This window comes from Argiope bruennichi, chromosome X1, assembly GCF_947563725.1.
Source record: "Argiope bruennichi chromosome X1, qqArgBrue1.1, whole genome shotgun sequence".
NCBI classification, from domain to species: domain Eukaryota; kingdom Metazoa; phylum Arthropoda; class Arachnida; order Araneae; family Araneidae; genus Argiope; species Argiope bruennichi.
In genome coordinates this window covers 83,684,267-83,702,819 of record NC_079162.1, presented here as the reverse complement: position 1 = coordinate 83,702,819, position 18,553 = coordinate 83,684,267, and the positions used below count along the sequence as shown (strand labels likewise).

The 18,553-nt window shown below is 30.2% G+C and overlaps 1 protein-coding gene across 5 annotated transcripts in view; it reads right to left on the bottom strand.

The window, feature by feature from the left end:
• Positions 1–18,553, bottom strand: part of LOC129958904 (hormone receptor 4-like) — a 54,426-nt gene that overhangs the window by 12,693 nt on the left and 23,180 nt on the right. For all 5 annotated transcript variants that reach the window (XM_056071633.1, XM_056071629.1, XM_056071631.1 and 2 more), the window contains exon 2: positions 2,787–4,191. In XM_056071633.1, the coding sequence (XP_055927608.1) occupies positions 2,787–4,186 (1,400 nt within the window). In that variant the 5' untranslated portion in view covers positions 4,187–4,191. The remainder of the gene's footprint in view (positions 1–2,786; positions 4,192–18,553) is intronic.

The following is an 18,553-nucleotide window of genomic DNA, read 5'->3' as shown; positions in this document are numbered from 1 at the left end:
TAAGATATTTGCAATAGAATGTTTTCTTTTATTTTTCCTCTTGCATTTTTTGCAGTATCATTTTATTAAATCAGGAAAAAAAGAATTCTTGCACTCTTATAAAAATATAGTGACACGAAAAGATTTAATTATTTAGTTTAGACCTTTTACTCAGAACAGTATTATACAATTTCTATCCCATCTTGGTAATCTGAAATAGGATAATCTCTATATAATTATTTTATATATTTCACAATGCATTTCGTAATTCATATGAATGTCTCCTAGATTTCATAAAATTGATTCCTAAGCAGTAATTAATACAAATTCTCAGTTGTACGTTTAGCCAAGCAATTTAAAAAGATGAACATTAGCTATTTTGAATATTTCAAAAAAGATTCTCGTCAATATCTAATTAAATGAATCTTTCCAATCTAAAATGTTCATACATTTCGTATAATGAAATTTCTTTAAAGAGAAAAACAATTTATAGCATCTAACTAAACCGATCCCTCTTATTACTTATTGTAAAATTGACTTTCACGAAATTCATGCCCCCCCCCCTCCTCCTCGAAAAAAAAAAGACATATTCTTCAGTTTTTCCACAATATATTCTGTGATTATTTTTAAAGCATGAAACTTCTACTCTCCACTCCTTTTTTAAAAGTCTAAGAAGCTTTTTGAGTTTTTACTTTTAGTGTTGAATTCAACAGATTTAACTTTGAATTTAATAATAAGATAACTTTAATTAATTTTTAATTTTCATGGGTTCGTTCATTCTATCTCAAAGGACACTAGCAAACAGAAAATTTGATCTACAAAAGTTCTAACGTATTTGATGTTCTATTTCACGCACTTTATTGAATTTTAAATTTGTGAAAGAATTTTTTAAACATTTAATTCCCAAATAAATTCTAAGTTTTCTGATATTAGGTATTGCTCCACCAAAGTAATTGCCACATATTGATTATTTTTTCTATGAGAGAAACTAATAGATATTTTTCATGCAATGTTTTAAGAATATATGCCTTATGCAATGATTTTAAAAATATCTAATAAGTTTCTCACAAAGGCAAAATGTATTTTTATTCAGCACAATTTATCCGGAAATCTATTGCAGTAAGAACAATTATCGGCGTAAAGTATTTATTATATCATCCCTTACTATCGAACTTCACCAACCGGGAAATACGTCGGAAGGGTTATTTTCGTTTATCAATTAGAACGTCAACGTAAAACGCACTCTTTCCGGATATCATCAAATGAAAATGGGCTAAGGCCGGTTTTTGCGACAACAGATGAGAACAGACTGCATGTCTATGCAATATCTCATGGAAAACAAACTGTACTGTACATTTTATTCTTTTGTCATATTATTTATTCATGTTCCATCCACTTCACTGAAACAGCGAAGATTATCGCTTATTGTTTTTATGTTTATTTAAACAAATTTCCAGAAGGTCTCTCGTATTAATATATTTTTAAAGAAAATCACCAATATGCTTCAGTTCCTACGTTAACAATGTCATTAAATTTCAATTCTGAATTTTCGAAGAATCATTGCAGCAAAAGTAATCATTTATAATTTATATTAGAGATGATGTTTACGCAATAGACAAGAGAATGCAAAAATACAGCGGATTACATGAAATCCAGTTAAATCTAGAAATGACCCTGTTTCAATTTTATGTGGTTCATGGCGGCATAAACATTTACATTTTCAGACAGCTACAAGTCTACTGTTCACCTTTCTTTTTTATTTTCTCCTGCCTTGCGCATGTGGATAAAGATTCGAGACGAGGCCGCAATGAGATGTTTCCCTTGAACTCAATCAATGTTTCTAAGTCATTGGTGTTCGCCTTCGGCCAGTCTTAAGACGCCAGCGAAGTAGGAATGCGAAAACGATTGTGTGAGAGTGTTTACGTGTAAACATTCAAAACACAGTCGAGGTACCACTTTCATTCATATGCATGAAAATATGAAATGCCAACTTCATTAGAAATGCTATACTTTAGTTTGGAAAAACCCAGAGCAATGTCACGTCCTTATTCATCACATGTCTTGTAAAAAAAGAAACTTGTGTGCTCTCTAAGGAGATTTTCAAAACTAATGAAGAATAGCCGAGATATCCTCAGAAATTACGAAACCTATAACTAGAAAAGAACAAGAGGACCAAAGAATGAATCAAACGTAAACTGTATTTCTTCAGTTATTAGGACTCTTCCCATGATATATCCTTATTTAAAAAGTATATAACATCAACGTTTAAAAATGAATTTACCATCGAAAAACAGATTACAATAAATTTTATGGAATATCATAAAAAGATAAGTAATAGAACTGCTTTCCTGTATGGTTAAAGCACAGCATTATTTTATCTGCATATTTATTTGATTTATAAGCTTCAATTTTATATTATAATAGTAAAGCTTCATTCTAAATTTTAACGTGAAAGCCTTTTTGTAGTATTTCATTACTTTCTCAAAAATATAAAAATCAGACATAGATTAGAAAACTTAGACATTAGTTTCGATTATTTGATTTATAACAGCAAGCTCTAAATTTATGAGAAATGTTGTCGATAGTTACGTTAGTATGGTGATATGAAGGATAAAATGGACATTTTAGTTCTACTTAGGGTTTAACAAGTCTGTAAGGAAAACGTCTCTGCCATTGTCGATTTAAAACGCAAATTTTTACCTTAGAGAATTGATGACTTTTTACTTACATTCATGGAATATTATCTTACATTTTTAATACAAAAATTTGCTTAATTATTTAAACTAAAATTTACAGGATAAACTTACCCTTCGCAAGTTATGATGCCGTAATGCAGACCGGTTGCTTTGTCCTCACATATCATGCACACCATAGGCTGATCATCGTCTTCTTCGTCTTCACCAACATTGTTTATGGATGTCACTGCGGAAGTTACAGCTGTCGCGGACGTTACAGTTGTAGCAGATGTTACGAGACTTGATGTTGCGCCTGATAATGTTGACACGGCTGAATAAGGTACAACAACGTTTGAAGATGATGATGAAGCAGGTGTGTCAGCTTCACTACTTGGTCCACACGTTGTTAGATTCAGAGCTTCAGAATCAGTTCGAGGTCTTGGAGGCGAAGAAGATACAATGGTTGCCGAAGCTTTACTATCTCCATTGGTTAAGCCATTACAAGGCCAATATCGCGTAAATCCCACTGGGCTTCCATCTCGTCCACTGTAAGATGCTCGGCTAGAACTGGCAGCAAAATGCATTAATACATCACTTCTATTGCTATTATTGGGGCTGTAAGAAGTCACCGCACGTAATAGAGAAGATTTATTGGAGGTGGTGTACAGAGTTGGAAATGCTGGAACTCCTGTTCCAGACATTGATGATGGAGGAGATATTATGGTAACTGACGGTTGAAGAGGAGAATGAGGAGAGCATGCGTGAGAAAGATTATTTCCTGAAATGGGTGACAGTTTTACTGGAGATGGTGTGCTCACTTGCTTAATTGAGTCTATTGAAGAATTAGGAGGGGAAGAATTTGTGCAATCACGTGGATAAACCCGGTCACCGTTTAGTGCTGACCACAACATGGTTTTTCCTGGACCTGCCCCTGGAATATCTCCCATCACCAAGGGTGTCTTGTAATGGTTGCCCACCATCCTAATCATTGGTGAACTATGCTCATCAAAGGATGGTGGGGATGTACTGCTGCCTTCGGTGTCCCTTCTGTTACGTCGTAGGTCTAAACCTTCCCGACCATTCATATTAAGAACATTGTTCCTCTCACCACCTCCATCAAAGACGCTGTTTCTTCGTTCATGCTGTGGACTCTCCACAGATCCGTTCACAATGTGTTCATTTTCAGGTGTGGGCTCTTTGCGCTTGCGGGATTGCCCTTCATGTAATGGACTGCTGTCACGATCACTACGTGATACAGGAATGTCTTGACACATTACATCTAGTTGAGGTGGTGATCCGGATGCAACGGACACCCCGTCCTCAGAAAGATAGGTATGAGAAGTTAAACTGCCTGAAGCCGACCCATTCTCAGTCTCCCTGGCATGACTGTCTGTGGTCAGGCTCTCTGGAGATGAAGTGTTTAGATCGGCATTTATTTCACCGTCACTGTTACAGTGGCTGTCGATCTTCCGCCTCTTTAACTTGATGTCGTGGAACAAACTCATGGTACGCACCCACGTAGTCAAGATCATAATTTCTGTAAAAAGAAACAAAAAATAAATTATTAAAATTACTGGTATTTTTTATTTAAAGAATTTTAGAAGATATTATTCCCTGATTTGATTGCGATGCTTAGCTTGAGTTTGTCAATGTCACTAGCTATCATAACAAATATGAAGAATAAGAGTTTTTTACTCTATATAAAACTTTGATACTTATGCACGCAAATACTCATTCATCTTTAATATCAATATCGCTGTCGATTTTAATACGAATTTGTCATAAATTTCAGATCAATTAACGTTTTGAAACAGTTTATACTCTCTATAATCTCTTGGTCTAGATTAGAATTAAGAGCAATACTGTCTTCAAAAATAACTCGTGAGGGTTCTAACCTTTTTATGATTTTAAGAGAAGCAACGATTTTCCGGACAAACTGCTCACGCAATAGTTTCCAAAATAAATCAAATTTCAGAATGGACTGCATTCAGTGCAATCTAATAAGAATTCACATAATTCCCTGCTTATTTAAGATGTGGCCAGAAGTTAAAATAATGTATTGTTTTTTAAAAATTTAGGTACGTTTTTACTCAGTTCATTTCCAAATATTTATTAGGCATTTAACGAGCATTAGAATACGAAAAAATATTTGTACTTGTCAAAATGCAAGCTATTTTTATCCAATAATGTGTATATTTGTGTTTATGATTGAAGATTATTTCTAACTTCTCTTTGTAAGTTTGGTGGGATTTTTTTTCAGATTTCAGCGCTATATATTTTAGAAAGGTAAAATATTTATATTATCTGTATATATATCCTCAAAAGAATAAAATTATAAAATTTTAGAAACATTTCAGATTTCGTATGTATATATGTTCTTCAAAGTGTAATTATTCTTTGAATTATTTATTCAAATTGCATCTTTTGAAGTTCAAACATTCTAAATTGCATATGTATCACGATAGTAAATTGCGAAACTGAAAATTACGTTCGATTATCTGGGACCGGAAATTAATTTCAGAAAGAAAGCTCGTTAATGAATTTATTTTATTTGTTTCTGCTAGAGAAAAGAAACGGAATAATATATATATTTTTTGTTCTTTCTTCGAAAATGTGTAATTAATTCAATTTTGACATTTAACTCTTACTTAATATGTAATTTAAGTTCCACTTGCTTTCCTGGCGTTATTTAATTTAATTTACTGATTATTAATTGAATTCTAGCTGTCGAAAGTTTCATGAAATTATTTGTTATGTTATAAAATATTTTTCGAAATGAAATGCGTTTTTAATATTACCAGCAATCAAACTTGTAATGCATATATTTATAAAAGATTTCGTCCAATTTATGGTACATCATCTTGTAACATATCTAATTTATTCACGCTTTTCTTCTTTTAATTTACTCATCTTTAAAATTTTCAACTGCTAGTCATCTCCTTTTCCTTATTATTTCATTTTTTATTAATTACTTTTTCATCAATTATTCATGAAATAAAAAACACAAAAAAGATTTCATCCTAACACAAATAACACAGAAAATCTTTGTCGGTATTTCTCACTGTAAATTCCTTTTCCCACCAAACTCAAAGGCATGCGGAAAAAAGCTGATCCACTTCACTCAATTTTATGCTTGCCCCTTAAGTGACGGAGAAAGTTTTCTCTGCGGAGCCATTTAGCTTACACTGCGCATGAGCGGAAGTAAAACAGTCGCGTGCTTCGGAAGATCCCTCATTGTCGGCAAACGACGTTCTTTGACGTCATAAAAAGTTCACTCACCCTCACGCTCAACTACGATGATTGGTAAAAGCTCAATTCTTCCGGCACCAAATGATCAAACAAAATACAATATCATTAAAGGAATAGAAAACTTTCTACTATTGATACAATGAATGTAAACGTTTCAGTAAAATGTTTTAGCCTCCTGTTGCTGCAAGTAGCTCTCAAACCATTTTTTTTTTTCAATCGAATAAATTGTATCCTTCAGACACTCCAGCTATTTAAATCTCATGGATGACATTCTATTTAAAGTATCTTTTCTCGACTATTTTTTTCTATTTAAAGAAATGCTCTTTCTCTGTCGAAAGAGGTCGGTAATAATTTCTTTATAATTTCTTTTTTCGATATAATTTCTTTTTGGATGAAAATTTTAACTTTCATCGATTACACACATGATTTTGAAGAAAATTTTCTGTCACTCTATTCTTAATTTGATCAATTCTTTTTCTCTCCCCAATTTTCTTACCAATTAAATTTTCTTTCTGCATATTTTTTTTGTTGGTATATTTACGTATCGTAAATATTCTTACATTGAAGTTAAATTCTTTAAATATTCTGCCATTTAAGAAAGATTGTTTATGCTATTATTGTCCATTTTAAGTAGATTTCAATAAAAAAATTTTAAACTGTTGCAAATGCTCTGCCTTTAGATGAGGCCGTTACTTTCAAGTCAATAACAAAACAATTCAATCTAATTTAAAATTTGAAATTAAATTGATTTTTAAGAGTCATTTAAGTCATTAATTCCATAAAAGTTATATAACTTTTCCAATCAAGGATTTGAAATGCATTAAAGCCGTTAAATTAACCTGTCAATTATTTGTATCCAACTTTTTTATGCATAAAAAAATTCATTAGGAAAATTATACAAAAAAAAATGCATTTTTAAAGCATCTAAGCGAAGTTACTTACATTTCTTTGAACATTTAACATCTTAAAAGAAATATTTCCTTCTCAACTCCTATCAATACAAAACTTAAACCAGGAAAGCTTTCGCGAGTAATGACAATGAACTCGATCAGGGAAAGAATTCGAATGCATTATCGGGATTTCTACTTTCTCTGCAAGTAAGCTGCATCTTCATTCAGATAAAGATGACGACAATGCAAGGTTATCATCCGATTATCTTGACCATCGAAAAATGAAACATATTATTATCAGAGTTACGGCTTTATGTCAACAAACCTATGAAGCGTTTCAGATAACAACAAGAATTGGGGATTGAAAATTATTCTTGTGAATTAATGAATATTTAATTTCTACTGAATTATTTATTCACGTAAAATAAGAATTAAAAAATAAGGTCATTGTTTGCGAAATGAAACTATTTAATATATCGACTTTTTCACTTAAACAATACCTTATTCATTTTCTGAAATTCTTTGTAATATTTTAAAGAAATTACGATTTTTGAAATTTTTCATAAATACTTTTCTATAACAATACCAAAATTTATATTTGTCTTTTATTATTTATTCGCAGCCTATTTTATAATTTTTATGATCTTGTTATAATATTATATTAAAAATTCCAAAGAAGCTGCTAATTACTAAAAACTACCAAATCTAATTAACCAATCAAATAAACCCTTCTGGAAAAGACATAAAGTCATTCCGCGATTTAATTTCATAAACACCGCTTTTGAAAGCAAAATTTTTATAATTAAAGCCATATTTTTATAGTATCTCTAGAGAAATTCGCATGTATGATAATAAAGCCCAATATTGTAGCATACATGATCTTTCCCTTTCAGCTACTATTAAGCTAATAAATAAATCCAAAATAATACAGAACAATTAAAAGTCAAAGGAACGATTAAGATTATTAACGAAAGTTCATTGTTGCTATTAAATTGGGAAATATCAATAATGTTTGCTTGTATTTAGTAACGAATAGTAAACACGATTTTTCTGGGAATTGAATCTTGTATCTTATTATTTAATTAATTATTATAAAGTTAAAATATTAATAAAATACATAAAGTCATTCTCTGATCTGACTTTGTAAACAACAATTTACGAAACAAAATTTTAATAAATCAACCATATTTAAGCAAAATTAACGGAAGCCTTGCTGAAAATAAACACTGCTTCGCACGCAATCTTTTTCCTCGTTTCTAAGCATTAGAACAAATCAATAAAGAAGAATCCAAATTCTGTTTAATTCAGCGATTAAGAGCATTAACGCAAGTTCATTGTTACGATAAAATCGGGAAATACCGATAACCTCTGCCAGTGCTTGGCGACGAATTGTAAACTCAGAATCTTCTCGAAGTTCGATCTTATTTCCTACTATTAAAGGCGACAGTCCCACCAGGAAAAAGCGGGATAGATTTTGAAGCTAGTTTCTCCAGGAGTGAAAGTGCTAATGCTGAGGTCAACGCACTCTTTCACGTGATGAGAGGATTAGGGTCCATTCGTATATGATGGACGATAGTATGGATGGACAGCCACCACCGAAAACTAGGGCAACGGGGCGATGCCCTGAGGCAGTTGGTTGGCAGGGAAGAGAAAGCTCAGGTGAATGACCACTGGGTTTTCCATAATAATTAAGCTTGGCCCAGAAGAATAGCTTTCGAATTTTGTTCGACCCTGCCTTTTAATGCTCAACGGAGCGCCGAAATGACTTTCATCCGCACAAAAAAAAAAGGAGTTAACCTCATTTCAGGAAGTGTTTGAATTATTACTGAGGGAATGTCCGACGGGTAAAAATGGAAATCGATTCAGATCTCTCTAACTTTTTTTAAAGGCTGTGGTCATTTCCTGGACGTGAGTTCTGTAACAGCTAAGAAAAGCCTCGCTATTTCCATTGTGAAGGAACATCTCTCATGACTTTTCCCCCCTCTCTTCCTGGTATAATTAAGTGAGTGTGATATTTTGGGATCGATTGAAGGTAGGAAAGAGATGTGGGAACTAGATAGGTCTTGAACCCTGTGGTCTTCTCTATCGGAAAAGGATTAATCGTTTGAAAGCCGTTGTTGGGGTCATTGGAGTTATATTTATATGCCGGAAACAGAAGAGTATTCAAATTATTTAGTAAACATCCGTTTATTTTTTATGCCGCCAAAAGTTTAAATTCGCTTATAAAGAAAAGTTGCTAATTGGAGATTCAGTCTGACATTTCTGTGTTTATTTATAGAATGGATACTTATCTTCTTTAAATAATTAAATTAACTTTAGAAAAAGTTTGTAAGTTTTCTGTTATTTCCAAATTATTATTAGCGAGCATTTTGTGCTACTCTTCTATTAGCCCATCAAATATTTTACTGTCAGAGCAAGGTAGACCTCAAAACTAATAAAAACAGAAAATGATTTGTTAGCAAATCAACTATTTACCAAAATCTGTTTTTCATTATTTATAGCTAAATGAATTAAAAACAAAAATTAACTTTAAAAAAATTCTTAGTCCAAAAAGCTAGATTTTTTTTTTTTTTTGGTTCCGTTTAAAGAAAAACATTTTACATTAAGCGAAAGTTTTGAACTCAGATTTGATTAAATAATCATATTCATTATATGTAATATATAATAAGCAAAAATAAAATTATTAATTTGAATTGAGATTAAATAATCATGTAATCCAATTTTTAAAAAATCATGTAAAATGACTATATATCAGGATTATTTATGAATTTTAATACAATATTGAAAAAATTATTATTCATTCAACTTTTAATGGATTTCAACTTTCAGAGGATTTTTATATATTATTTCATTCAAGCGTTTCCTCTTGGAATGAATAATCTCGTTATATATACAATTAAAAGATATTTCGAAAAAAGTAAATGAAATAATATTTCCTCATATCTTAAGATTTACTTCGTAATGATTTAAAATGAATTTCGACACTTCAGTAGAGTAAAATTATATTGAATACATAATACATAAATAGTTGAAATAAAATATTCATATCCAAACTCTGGAAACAAATAATACTTATTGCTTACCTGAATACATAAATCTTTTAATTAACACAAAAAATGTATCCCATAAATCAACAAGAAGCACTAAACAGCAGAACCAAATAGAAGAGCAATTTTAAACTTTCCATCGTACAGAAACCGATGAAATTTTTAAGCAGAAATAACGGTAGAGACAAATGGAAATTCGCTTGCAGAGAAAAGACCTCTCTATTAGCAGTTAGTTTTCTTTGATCGTCGCTGTGAATTAAGAAAATTATCTCACTGGCGGATCTGAAAAACCTGATTCTAGCTAGACCAAGGATACTGTAGAAGGTTGTCTCGCCACAATATCGATAGCACACATTCGTTTTAGCACGTGAATAAAGAAATGAAAAAATAACAAATGAATTTCACTGTAAACTTCTTTTGGTATTAGATTTATAAATACTCCATAGAAATTATGAAAGCTTATTGTAAGTATTTTTAATTCGAATACTTGGAATAATTGGGATAGTTACTAAAGGATAAAAAAATTCATTTTTATAAATTCCAGATCATTATATAGAATTTTTTGTTAGGTTTAAAATAATACAAGTTTAATTTGTAATAACGTATGAATGATTTTCTAAGGATAGTGTTATCTTTAACATAAAGAAATAATTTCTGCACTGCATTATTTATAAAACAATATTTCGATTTTATAGTAATTTCATACAATTTTTTTTGTCTCAAAAGATCTGTATTATTATTATTATTATTGCAAAATGTTGATTTTATTTACGTAGAGTTTAGATATGCATATGTATTATATGTATTTTTTTTCTGAAAAACATACAAAGTTTTCATAATGGAAAGTCTTAATTTTAGACAAGAATAGAAAAAAATTACCGAGATTATTTTTTAAAAATTCTTCAAGACACATTAACGTTTGTTTATCCCTATCATACTATGAAGAGGACCTTTATATCAGAAATTTGAAGAAAAGAACGAATCCTAAAATTGTTTTCTTTAAATAATGAAGTACTTATTTTTCTGATTCAATAGTTAAAAACTTTATATGAAATCTTTTACATTAGTGGTTTATTTAGTGATTTGTGTTCTTTTATTTACGGCACATAATGAGAGTCTATAGAATGTTTTGTGCACATTTCTATTTTGGGATGCTTAATCATTTTTTCGAACAACTGGTTCATGTATTAATTTTAGTGTCAAAATATATTTGTATAAAGAGGCGAAATTTTATTAATTTCAGTAGAGAATCTCATACTCTAAAACAGATTACATTTTACTAAAATTCACTCATTCATTCTTTTCGAAAATAAATCTAGAGAATCTGCAGAAAAAAAAAAAACCGAAAATAAATTTACTTTACGTTTGTCTACATCAACTTTATATACAGAAATGTTCCAAGTTTTTATTTGAATTCCAGAGAATATTTATAAAAACAGAAGAATTATTGTTTTAATTAACTTGAAGTTTATGAGAAAATAACTATATTGATACAAACAGAACCAAAGTATTATTCTCTAATTTTTTCAGAAAAAAAATCATGTAATCAACCATTAAAACGAAACCGCCTCCCTCTGAAAGGTTAGTAGTCTAAAATTAAAAATCATGAATATCAAAATTTGAAAAAACAGGCCATGGGCCATATTTCCTATAGATTCTCGATTTATTTTCAAAAAGGTGAATAAAAATGGCACAATTTAAGTTTCCGGAAAGATCTTATCAAGGTTAGCCAAGGGTTCAACAAACCTGGGAGTTAGAACAAAGGGTAGTGTGGGCCTAAATGGGAAAATAATCCTTTTGTTCGTGACAGTTGAGAGGTTATTGCCTTCTGGAAAATAAATAAATAAAACAAATGAAAAAAGAAAAAAAAGGATTCACTTCCAAGCGGCCTTTGCAAAGTGAGTAGGTCGACTTAACGGGACTTTCGCGACAAGCCAACCGCTACATTTGTTACTGCCACTAGGTCAGTAGATACGGGTCAGTGAAATGCTACTACTGCAATGGATGAGTCTCGCTCAACCGGTTCCAACACTCGGTCACTGTAGTTCCTTTTGTGCAGACTGCAACTCTCCATTTCAAAAGTGATCGCAGTTAAATTTAATGAAATTCGATAGCAAATCAAATGAAAAAGACTCAAAACGCCTCTAAAACGAGTCTCAAGGTCTATGTCTCGGATCTTGTTAATATCGCCTCTAATTTAAATGAATGAATATGCACTTGATTTATTAATTACTTAGTTAAAAAAATTACAGTTTGGCTGAAGGGAGTGTATTTAGCGCTCGCCCACGCATTTATGGAAATGGCAAGGCTTCGTATTTTTAAAACTAGGGGAGTTAAAAAATATATGAAAGGGGAGGGGACAGGAAAAAGAATTTTAACATAGAACAACTGCAAATTTGCTAAATTAGTTTCAAATTCTAAATTGTATCAAATATAAAGTTGTAATAACACTATAATGAAAATGTTGATATTTGTAATAGCATTACAAATGGAAATAATTTATTTTTGAAATATGTTATTTTGCAACTACATATATATTCTTAGATTTAAATCAAAGTAAGAAGTGCATATCTTTAAATTTCACTTTATAGATGCTAGACTAGAACAGATGTCAACTGGTGAATTTTTTAAAACATGATGTAGTGATACAAAGATTTTACTCTTATCCGTATTCGTTTTTATTATTTTGATTACAAATGTGGTCGAAAGAGTCACCGGTGTTTAAAAATAGGTTTAATGGGATTGCATAACAATTGCAGTAAAACTATCTCGTAGGAAAAGAAATTCATTTAAATCAATTCATAGAGGTTTTTTTTTTTGCTATTATTATTATTATTATTTGCCAACTAATCATTAAGTCATATTAAATGCCTTATGTATGTTCTAATCTGTAAGAGTACTGAGTTCTTCTATTATTTTCTGCATGAGAAAAATGCATTCTTTAATAGTAAAAATACAATATACGAAAGTTAATACTATAATTCACTAACTATTTTACGAAAAAAGTTTTCAAAACAGTTTTCTAAAATCTATAGAAGATTAGAAATAAGATTTTCTCTAAAAATTCTATAAAAGAAGTGCTTTTTAGATTATTAAGAACATTGTTTTAAAAACATATCAAGTTTTTTAGGATTTTTTTCTTTTTATATTTATTAATTTTATTTTATATTTGTACAAAATAGAATTTTAGAATTATCCCTGAAAGAATGAAGAGAGTAGAGTATTTTTATTGACTTATTCAAAATACTAATCCTTAATGATTTATATAAAATTGAATAAAATCATATAAGTGATGCAAAGGAAATATGAATATATGAATTCCGGCTTTTCAAATAAGAAAAAATGCAAAAACTTTTCAGGTAAAAAATCATAAATCATTATCATTTTATATAAATATGTTTTTGTTAAATATATTTAAAAATGGCCAAACAACAATTCAGTGTTATCAAAATGGGAAACCATATTTCTTTTGGAAATGAAAAAAATATTTATCGAGAAAATTCTACCGCACATCATTCTTTACTTTTATCGTCTGTGACCTGAATACTCGATGGAAGATATGCAACGGTTAAAGGGTTATTTCAAATGCTTTGAATATTTTTCAAAGTAAAGAATAGCAAAATCTATCATACAAATATTTGAAACTTGATGTCAAATAGCTTTGGAAATGATAAAAATTCATGTGATGCTTCTAAATAGTTATTTGGAAAAAATATTGTATTAACGCACGTGATAACAAGAAATTCATGGTTTTAGTTATTGATCTTATATCTGGAGATTGCTTTTAGTCATTGGGTATGCAAAATCGATACAATAAAGATATATATAAAGGATTATTTCTATCATTAAATTTTAAATTCGAGATCGCTCTACACAATTTTATCTTTAATTATTTTTTTAACATAAGTTCAATATAAATGGTCTAACAAACATATAATTAGAAGTTTGAATCAAGCTACATTTTTATTCATTTTCTCGTGTCCTTTAAAAATTCTCAAATTTAATTATACTCAGTTGATTAAATATCAGAATAACAAATTAGTTATGTGAAATGTAAGTAATTTGCACAACTATTTAGTTGTAAGACTACTGTTGATCTCAAAAATATACACAAGAGCATGATACAAAGAAAAATAAATTGTTAATCTTTCAAATAATTTGATATATACGTATAAAGTTCTTTTTTTTCCCCCTATGTTATTTTTTTAAAAAAAAAAGAAAGATGTTGAATAAAACAAATATTTGGCTCCTACAGATAATAATTTCTGAATCTATTCATACTAACGTATTTTCAATAACTTTTACTGAAATATTCTCTTCCGTCTACCGTATTCAAATATTATAAAATGCTTATTCTTTTTCAAACAGATCTGGTTGTTAATGCATTTCAAAAAAAAAAAAAAAAAAAAAAAAAAACAGGTCTGACAGTTGTTCATAAATATTCTAATTAATTCAAATTCTGTGTACGTAGCGTAATAACAGAAACACTAACAAACAAAGCGAATAAGGTTTTTTCGCCCTAGTTTGAGGTGACAGCTGTGACAACAGGGCACGTATAAATATATGGCAAACCCAAACAGGTCTTTCACTCCCTATTGTCTCAGTATTTGTTAATGATCCCTGCACTGAATACAGCCCTTGTATGAGTCACATGGCTTGAACAAATAATTGAACTTCTTTTTAAGGCTATGTCTTTGCTCTTTGCTCTAAGTTTATGCCTTTCGAATAAATAATATTTCTAGAAAAGATACCGGCCTCAGTGTTTAAAATTTCTAGAAAAGATGGCGGCCTCGGTATTATAACCAATCCGTTATACATAGCATCGTTAAGTACTATTCACTGAAGCAATAAAGTTTACAACATGTTTGCGCTGATGCAATTGTTTTCACAGTCAATCATGGTTAAGATCGCATAATATTTATTGATATACATCTAAACCATTTATGTTGCTATTGGCTTTATCACTTCGTTGCCACTTTAGTCAATTTTTTTTGACATTTTTCTCCGAATTAACGAATGGATATATGTTACAAAATCGAAAATTCATTTCAATTGTGTTCGCTAGAATTTCTCGTTATTAGACAAAATTCTATGAAAAAGTACATTTTAAATCTTATTCTAATCTAATAGTAGAAAGATCGCAATATTCCAGCGCATAAACCTAAAAAATAAACAAGCATTAGCTAGGGTTAATGCCTTATTCGATTTCCTTATTTATTGGTAATAAACTAAATCACCTAACTTTACAATCTTTTGATTCACCAAGAAAGGTAGAAGTTACATCATATAAATAATTAAACTGTAATCATTTCAGATGTAGTCTAAAAATATCGGCACAATCTAAATATGATGACACCCTAGTAATTTTAACATTCTAATGATGTAACTTAAAACCATTCATTTTTAAAATATTCGTTCACATGATTTTGAATAAATATTTTTATATAAAATGGAAAGTTTTTCAAAATAAAACTACTTTAAAAAATTATGTTTGAAATTTCAAGAAGGATTAATGCAAAAGCTTATTTACTTTATTCAAGTTTTGAAATATTTAATAAATTCATGGAACAAGTTTAATTCAAGGAACAACAGTTTAATACAATAGCTTATTTATTTTTATTTAAGTTTTAAAGTATTTAATAAATTCATGGAACAAGTAAAAAACAAGAATAGCGATCGAAAAAAAGATAAGTAAATTGCTTATTCATTCTTAGTGAAACAAACAGTACAGTGCAGTAACAAATTAGCAAAGTTTAAGATTTATTATGATCTCATAACTGAACGAGCATCTTTGTAAAAGGCATCTATTTATTTTCGCTAAGCGAAAAACTACAAACATGGTTTGTATCACCCCGATTTATCTCGGGAAATAAAGATAGTAAGTTAAAACATAGTAGTTCTTCTATTTCTACTCATGCAATGGCATGCCAGTTGACAAAAGGGTAATGGCAAAAATCTATTAAGAGTTCAAGTACTTCTTTATCTTTTGGAGATAAGCCCGAACACAAAGACGTAATTTATTCTAACGTTTTTCTTCTCGGATTGTATTCCGCTATCTCAATTTCCTTAAACACAAAGGATGCAGGCAGTGAGTGAACTTGAGGGGAAAGCAGTGATGTCGATAGCTTCAATAAGGCTAAGTACGATTTCCAAAAATAGTCTGGTTCTTACAGAGCGGGCGCTAGCGGTAGAAGAGCAATTCAGTAATCAATAAATGAAAACGTCAGCTACCTGACTTTAAGGCAACCAGGAAACAACTGGAGGAGTTTAACGACCTAACATTCGCAGTTCATTTATCTATTTGTTGATGTCTATTTCAAGGCTAAAGGGAATCTGCACAAACTGAGGCGGCAAAGTGCCAAAGAAAAAGCTGAGTGTTTTCCTAGCTGCTCGGAGTTTGACAAACGCTTCAAGGAGCTGCAAAATGGCAGTGAACTTTGCTTAAAGTGTATATTCTGTTTACAGAAAACATAACGGTCCAGGCCCTGAAAGGGGAAAGACAAAATATATCTAACGGTCATTAACTGGGTTCTTTGAAATCAAACATTTTTTTTTTCCCCTTCAATATTTTTCGAGGTGGTCAAAACTAGTTTGATTTTCAGACTGCAAGGCAACCTTTTTTTTCTTCTTTTTAAGTTGTGAAAGTTAATGTTTATTTTATGTAAATACAATTTGGAAATGCGCATGATAATGAGATGTAAATTGCACAGACGAATAATAGGTGCACGCTGATACCAAAACTGAAACTAATTTAGAATAATTCTAAAAATCCTACAAAAATAAAACCATGAAACCTCGTTTGATTGCCGCTGCTACAATGATACGTTATAATAAAATATCATACATTAATATAGCCTCGCTGAATTTAAATAAGTATTGGATATAATGTAAGGTCAACGTCTAACTAGATTACGCAGTTATGAAAAAAATATTTTAATTAAAAAATATTTTATGTGGTAAGAAATATTTTTACCGTAATTATATTTTAAATTAAATAAACGTTCAGAGCATGATGATCAAAATTTTCTGCATTTTGAAAGATTTTATTATTTTTCAATAAGCGATATAACTGCAATACTCTAAAATTACTTATTATTTGTAATTTTATTAAGTATTTAACCGAAATAAGAAAAATTCGTTTTAATTCGATAGCTTATTTTAAATGCATACAAAGTTGATGTGTAATATGAAAAATATCTTTTTCCGCAACTTTTCTCTCGAAAATCAAAGTCATTAATATTGTGTTAATGCAAAACATTTTAAAAGTCCTCAGCTGGAAATGAATTCTAAATGCCTCTGAGTTACATTTTATACAAGAGGAATATAAAATTAAATATGCTCAAGGTACTTAAAACATTATTATTTTCGCAATACAATTAATCTATTTGACGCTAATGTGAAATTTCTAGAATAATAGAGCAATAATGTTTCATTCATCCATATTATTTGATGCGCAGGGCGTTCCCAGCAGGATCTAAATCATAAAGGCGTGATCACGGAAGAAAGATTATCGATTGATTCGAATAATACTCGAAATTATTCAAAATGAGATTTCAACTCAAGACACTCCGCTTCTTAAATGTCACATATTAATATGACATAACTTTAAACTCTTTTGTCACTAATAAGGAAATTTTCTACCGCATATGATAACTATCCCAGTACAGATAGTTATTCTAATCCACAAGAGAAGAACTCTAGAATTATTTTTGTAACATTTTCTACATTTTAAAATTAAAAAAAAAAAAAAGAAGAAGAAGGCTAACATTTTATAACAGCTTTCCGAGACGATTCATGAAATGGACATCTACCACAAGAAAAAATAATTCCCCGTTGAGGTCACTTCAGTTATGGGAATAAGAAACTTAAAATTCTGAATTTCGCAGCCCCTGGTAATATAACAGTGGTGGTATTGCTTGGTTAATGGGCTCATCGCTGATAACTGGGAGTACCTCCTTAAGCAAGGGTCTGTCCCGCCCCGCTGTAAAGGAACTATATCACACAGATTCCAATAACAATGTTACTAATTTTGACGAAATGTCATTCACATTATAATAAATAGCTTCGTTACAGAGCGGTGTTTTTGCTTGAATTGCCTTCAAAAAAATTTTTATTTTTAAAGATTTTTATAAACAATAATCAATATTGTAATTATGCCAGAATCTTTTTTAACGCTAAATGTTTCTTGCTTTAATTAATATAATTTATTTTATAAAAAGCTCCAAAATGAGAATCAGTTTCTATTAGAGTCAAAATGTATTAAATTATAGCTTTTTACTGTTGAAGTGGTTAATATTTTTGACGCTCAAATGAATATTAAAACTTTGCGCGTTTCAATATTCTGCCGCTAATGGTCTATCGTACCAAGAATGGATGATAAGAGATCTAATTAATTTTTCAATTTGACTACGAATTACAAATGCTGGTCTTTCACTGGATTATTCTTTGTAACATACAAAATAACGAAGAAAAATAATCCACAGAAAATACTTCTCCCCCCCCCCCAAACACACACACACTTTCTTTTTTTTAACTATTCGCATATAGCATTCAAGTATAACCGAATTTTTATCCAAAATGTTAATTCAAAAAAGAATTTCTTAAATATTTTAACGGTACTACTGAAAGTACGTTCCACAATTTTATTGCACTAAAACATTTTTGATAGATACAGTGAAATATCAAAATTCGATATAAGACACATTTACAGAAA